This window comes from Furipterus horrens, unplaced genomic scaffold, assembly GCF_987537825.1.
Source record: "Furipterus horrens unplaced genomic scaffold, mFurHor1.1.pri manual_scaffold_3, whole genome shotgun sequence".
In the NCBI taxonomy this organism is placed as follows: domain Eukaryota; kingdom Metazoa; phylum Chordata; class Mammalia; order Chiroptera; family Furipteridae; genus Furipterus; species Furipterus horrens.
Window position 1 is genome coordinate 63,706,027 of NW_028327173.1, and position 6,686 is coordinate 63,712,712.

Consider the following 6,686-nt stretch of genomic DNA (forward strand, 5'->3'; position numbering starts at 1 on the left):
ATAAATCCTGAACTGGAAATTATTTTAACAATCATGCTGTGTGTCCACTGATCTCCAAGTCTTACTAGCAGTTTCAGGACTTGGAGACACGGTGATGGCTCGTATACCACACCACAGATAGCCTACATCCTCTGATGTGAATTGTTTCCCAGGAATTCATTTTATAATTCCTTTTCATTGGCACTGACAGGGATCTGCTCCTGGACCTCTCACTAAGAGTCCTCATTGCTGCAGCCACCACACATGGAAGACAAGGCCTGTAAAACCACAGACGTTCTTGTCTGCCCACACGTCACCTATTCTGCCTGTCACGTGGGACTAGAATCGGGGAACAATAGGCCACCTGCCACATCACCTAGTCTGCCTGTCACCTGGGAATAGAACTTGGGGACAATAGGCCACCTGCCACAGAGAAAACAAAATGAAGGGAACATTCTTCATGCCAAGTGTTTCTCCTTGGTACAGGGCTCACAGAGCAAAGCAGACTTCCAGGGGCTGTCCTAGAGCCCATCTTCCCTCTCTTCCTTCATTTTCATCAGACCAGGCTCTTGGATACACTAAATCTAGTCTCTTCTCAAGGTCACTAGTGCCACCACCCTGCTCAACCCCGGGGGATCATGGGACGCCATCTCTCAGGAGGATGACTGCTGCTGATCCTCCTTTTCCTTTGGGGCTTCCCTCTCCTGGCTTCCAAGACACCGTATTTTCCTGGGTTTTCTGGCCACTCCTTCTGGGCTCCTTTGCTGGTTGTTCTCTGCTTTCCCCTCCTCCTCACATTAGAGTGTCCTGAGGCTCATTTTTTGGCCATCTTCTCTTCTCCATGATGAGCTCATCCCATCTTGGGGTTTAAACTACCCTTTCTTCCTTCAATGACTCTCAAATATCAATCTCCAGCCTGTACCTAATCCTGAACTCCCAGTTCATACACCCAACTGCCTACTCAGGGACTCCACTGAGATGCCTAATAGGATCCTAAACTTAGCCTGTCCAACACAAAACCCCTGGCCTTCCCTGCAAATTTCCTCCTCTTTCGTCTTCCTCATCTCAGCAAATAATACTCCCCACCTCCCCCTCCTCCTCTCACCTTCCTTCACACCTTACCAATCAGCAAACTCTATCAACTCTACCTTTAGAAACATCCAGAATCTGACCATACCACATCACCTCCAAGCTGCCTGCTGGTCCCCATCACTGTTGTCCCTCCTGAGTATTGAAATACCCTTCCTTGTAAGAAACTCTCCCACTTTTGCCCTTGCTCCACTATCGTATTTTCTCAAAACAGCAGCCAGAGAGGTGCCATTAACATCCAAGACAAACCACGTCACTCCTTGCTTCAAAACCTTTCAACAGCTTCTCATCTCACTCAGAAAAGCTGAAGTCCTTACGGTAAGCAGACAGCCCTTCACAATCTGAGTCACCCCATCCTGCTTCCCCAGATCTCTGATGTTATCTCCCCCCACTCTCCCCTTATTCATTCTACTCAGCCCCACTGGCCTCCTTCTATTTAGGGACCCTATGCTTATTGCATCTTCTGCCTGGAACACCTTTACCCAGACTCCCACATGCTTGGGTCCCTTGCCACCTTCACGTCCCTGCTCAAAAGTCATCCTCTAGTTGAGTTGAAGCTGTGTGTCACAACACTTCTTAAAATTTCACACTATACCTGCTTAACAATCTTCATCTCCCTTCCCCGCTTTGTTTTTCCCAATAAGATTCATCAACCTCTGGAAAGACACCGGCCATCAGCCTCAGGCATGTGGAGGCATTCTGAAAGCTGCTTTCTTCTCCCCACCCCCCAGCCACAAACTCCGGGGATTTTTGGACTCTCCTGTTTCTGTAACACTTCTGTTTTGTTTTGTTTTCATTTCTAGCCAGTCTAGTGGGTGTGAAGTACTATCATAGTGTGATTTTTATTTGTATTTTCCCGATGACTAATGATACTGAACACACTTTTTGTGTGTGTGTGTGCTTATTTACCATTTGTATATCTTCTTTGGAAAAATGTCTGTTCAAGTTTTTTTGCTCATTTAAAAATTGGGTTCCTTCCATCTGGACATGGCTTTTGAAAAAAAAAAAAAGATTCATCAACCTCTTATTCTGTAGGTTTAATAATAATAGGTATTATAAATTATTTTGTTTATCCCTATTAGAATACTCATTTTGCCTTCCCATACTAGAGTAGAACCTCAAGGCAGGTGGGGATTTATGTCTGTTCTTGTTCACAGCTGCATTCCTACTACATGGTAGGTACTCAATATATATTTGCTGAATGAATGGGAATAATGGCTCACTCAGTTCCTCTTACCTAAGACAGTCATCACTGTCTTCATCAGCTTCATGGGTGTCCTCCGGCGGCTGATGGATCCACTTGTATGTGGAGACAAGACGTTGGTTTTCCTCTTGACATACATGTAGATCCGCAGGTACACCACAACCATCACGAAGAAAGCCACAAGGTTGGACACAGTCCAGAAAATGAGGTAACTCCTGCTGTAAATGGGGGCCAGGGAAGAGCAGGCAGAGATGTCACAGAGGCAATTCCAGCCCAGTGTGGGGACCGCCCCCATAACGATGGCGATGGCCCAGACAAGTAAAATGAGCAGTGTCACCCGCTTTTTGGTCAGGTTGCTGTGGACCCGCATCTTCATGATTGACATGTGCCTCTCCACGGCAATAACCAGCAAATTGGTCAGGGAGGCGGTCAAGCTCGTGTCCAGAAGCCCCTGGCGGAGAAACCAGCGGTTGACCGTCAAAGTTTTTGAAACAGGGCCAGTGTTAAACATGAGGAATACATAGGCAATTCCAGCGAAGAAATCCGCAGCAGCGAGGTTAGCCAACAGGTAGTAGAAGGGGAAATGAAACTTTCTGTTTTTAATCACTGCTGCAATGACCAGAGAATTAGAAAAAAAAATGAACAGGCAGAAAAAGGTCCCAACACAGAAAACAATCACCAGCGTGGTTCCTGTCCAGTCATCGGCAGTGGCACTGTTGCTCTGGTTGTAAAAAAAGTCCATTTGCTTATCATAGTGACACTCATTCATTGTGGAGAAGGACTGAACATCCTGGAAAGAAATTTAAAGAAACATATGTCATTCTTTGTGAAATCAATCAATAAGCCACCACTCCCACTGCCACTGCAAAGCCTCTTGTTTGGCCAGCTCCTCTCAGTCCTTCAGATCTCAGTAAATGTCCTCTACTCCAGGACCCTAGCCCCTGACCTCCTATCACAGCATCTATCTCACATTGGTAATTGTGTCTGTCTCCCAGGCTAAGTACAAGCTCAGTGTCACCATTATAATCCCAGGACCCATTTGCCCTGACTGCTTCATGACAGGTATTTGTTGAATGCTGGCAGAATGGCTGGCTGAATAAATCAATAAATAAATGATCATGGAGGCAGCAATAAGCCAAATATTCTAAGCCCTGCAATATCCACTCTGCATTGGCAACGATTACAGTACAGAATATTAATGTTTTCTCCTGGTGGTTTCCAGCTCATTTCTTATCTATGGGTTCTGTTCATTAATCAAAGGCAGGTTGGGAATGCCAGGCACATTCTTGTAGAGGTAACGGGTGTTGAGTTACTTTTCACGTGACCAAGTGGCTTCCCTAAGAGATCAATTTTCTACCACTCTGATTCCACTCCTGGTCCTCCTTTTGCCACCTTTCAGTTTCAAGCTACAATGACAACACTCACTTGTTAAGCATGTGGTGCAGGGCTGGAGACTGGTCTCAAGACTCCTTCCTTACCTTTTCTTTTTTCTTTCTTATTCTCCTACTCCAAATTGCACCAATGAGAGTTTGTTTACTGGATTTTCCAACTCAATCACTTTGAGTCAGTTTCCTTCCCTGGGCTCCCTTCAACACAGCAAGTGGTGGAAGGGTAGGTTTCTGGTCGAGACTGAGCTCTGGAGTTTGGGCAGACGACCAAGGATATGAGAACACACCTGCTAGGTGAGGGCCAGTCCTCAGGACATATGTCTGAAAGTAGACCCCAAATTGGAGTATCAGGCAGACAGGGAAGATAACTAATCTCAGGACTCTATCTCTTAGACCCCCAAAGTGAGGGATTCTGGCCAAGGAGAGGCTGGGCAGAAGCTCTAAGATTGCCCACCCACCTACGCTTGGTGGGAAGACCAGGTGTTCTGCCTCACAAGGGTCTGGGTATAGCCATGAAAGGTCCTAACAAAGGAGACGGGGGCTGAACACCAGGAAACATAGCTTAACCATGGGCTCCCTCACACAGAATGAGGCTGCAGATCCAGGAGGCTCAGACACTGGGCAGTTCACTGCTGGGAATGAAGTGGCTCTAACGGCAAAAGCTTCATAGAAATCCCCAGCTTTTAAGGTTCTTATAAATTCTGTAATCTAATACCACGTGGAGAATCAAGATAAGCATATTAGATATCAATTTGAAGTAGGACAAAACAGAAATGTATCTTAGGCAGTCTTCCTTTTAATTTACATTTTCATGATATAATGATACTGGTTAAATGAAGTAGATACATGCCTCTCTGCCATAGCAAATGGAAGGTAAGAATATCACTTTATGTGCTTAAATAAATAAGCTGACAGTAGTCTCAAGAGACAAATAGTTCCAGTGCCTTTCATTTACAAGGAAGGGGGACTCAATTTTATAAAGATAAAACAGAAATTACTCTCTTTTGCAGACATTCACCAGTATTTAGTTGCTAGTATCATCAGATAACTCCATAGAACAGGCCAATACATCTACTCTTTATTGTGATAATTTCCCAAATTAAAAATATAGATATATATGTTCAGTATAATAGTTTCCTAATATTCCAGTACATGAATATACCACACTTTATTTAACCAATTCCTATATGCTGGACACTTAGGCTGTTTCCAATATTTTGCTTTTATAAGCAAGGTTGCATTCTTGTGCACTAATCTATACATACTTGGCTAATTGCCTCCTTAAGAATAATCCATAGATTTCAGTTGATGAAGTAAAGGATGTTAATTTATTTAATAGCTTCTGATATATATTATCAAACTGCCCTTGAGACAGATTATATTTCTAATCCTACTAGCAGCATATATGAGTTGAGTAGAGAAGATACTAATCTAGTAAAATTCAATTTAAATATCCAAGGAGAAAATTCAGCTTTCAACAATGTTGAAAATATACAGAAATTCAAGAGAAAAAATATCAAAGAACCACATGAGAAATTTTAATGATGCAATTAATGTGTTCTTTCACTATTGAAAAATAATATTTTATTTTGCTATATGCTCTAGATACCTAAGAGAAACACATTTCTAATTTAAAATTATATTATCCTTGATTAATTCATCAGCAATATCAAGATTAATATGTCAGAAAATCAGGGAATTATAACAGTACCAAAAAAAACAACTTTAAAATTTCCTAATTTCCTTTAAAAGGAGTCTTAACATTCTAGTTTTGGTTCATAAATTTGGTTGAATTGGTAATTATATGACATCCTAAAAACCTCAATGATTTTTACTTCAAAAATCTTCAACTTCAACTTTTCCCCATCAAAATTAAAATGGCACATTCTTAGACATGTTTTAACAAAAAATTGTCCCGAGACTGAGAAGTAGTTTTGTCTTATAGAGAAACCAGGATTAGCCAGAACCTCCACCAAGCAACTTTCTACCTCTCAGCCTCGAATTCTACTTTTGGGCAAAACAGACAATAAGAGAAAACAAAAAACAAAAAAACAGTTTGTATAGAAAATTGGTAAAAAAATATTACACAGGATAGAATATTATGCAGTCACTTAAAATTACATTTACTGTAAAGTTGTGGTAATATGAGAAAAAGCATATGCTATTATTTTAATTACAAATAATTATACATGTATGTATATGTATACATATATTTATATACATCTGTACACACATAAGTATGTGTGGTGTCTTGACTATTTTTAAAGATACAGAAAAAGAAAAGAAAAAATCTCACAGTATAATATTAAGAATGATAAAATTGTGGGTCATTAAAAAAAATTCTTTCCAGATTTTTCTGTTTCACATTTCCCATAATAAATAGACTTTTAAATGATACTTTACAAATTGTGTCTTAGGAGCACACTTTCTACTTAATGTACTCTACCTCTCTTTGACAACTATAGTCTGAAACATCAAAATTATTGTTCAAAGGAAAAGTCTCCAGGATTCACTTATGTTCATTATTACTGCATTTATCAGCAAAACCCACTTTAGAGTTTATCAGTGATAATGAAAATAAAATGTTTTTCGACCAAAAGCTTCAGGTATCCATAAAACCTCATACACTGACAACTAACCAAATCAGCACATCATTTTCCCCAACTCTTCTATGAAACATTTCCTAATACAATTACCCCAGAGCTCATAAATGAATAACTGGAAGTTTTGTGAATTAGTACTTTTGATTTTTTTTCTCCTCTGCCATATGCTGCCAAGCTTGCTAACAGCCCCCAGTACATATTAACTACAGATCACTGTATTTTATTAGCTGGAAATTACCAAAAACTTTGGTGAACTTAAAACAAATGATCAGATTTATCATCTTTTGACCTCTTTCAAACCGTAAAATATGATTCCATGAGACTAAACATTCCCTTCACAGAGATGCCTTCTATGACCAATCCAAATTAACCCCACACACTTGAAGCTATAAAACTCCTAGAAGAAAACATAGGCAGTAATCT

General features: G+C 40.7%; 1 protein-coding gene across 1 annotated transcript in view; it reads right to left on the bottom strand.

Moving 5' to 3' along the window:
- LPAR3 (lysophosphatidic acid receptor 3) overlaps nt 1-3,057 on the bottom strand; it is a 48,081-nt gene extending 45,024 nt beyond the window's left edge. Inside the window, exon 1 of the mRNA XM_090271699.1 lies at nt 2,306-3,057. Within this exon, the coding sequence (XP_090127825.1) occupies nt 2,306-3,041 (736 nt within the window). The 5' untranslated portion in view covers nt 3,042-3,057. The remainder of the gene's footprint in view (nt 1-2,305) is intronic.
- Nucleotides 3,058-6,686: the final 3,629 nt, after the last annotated feature.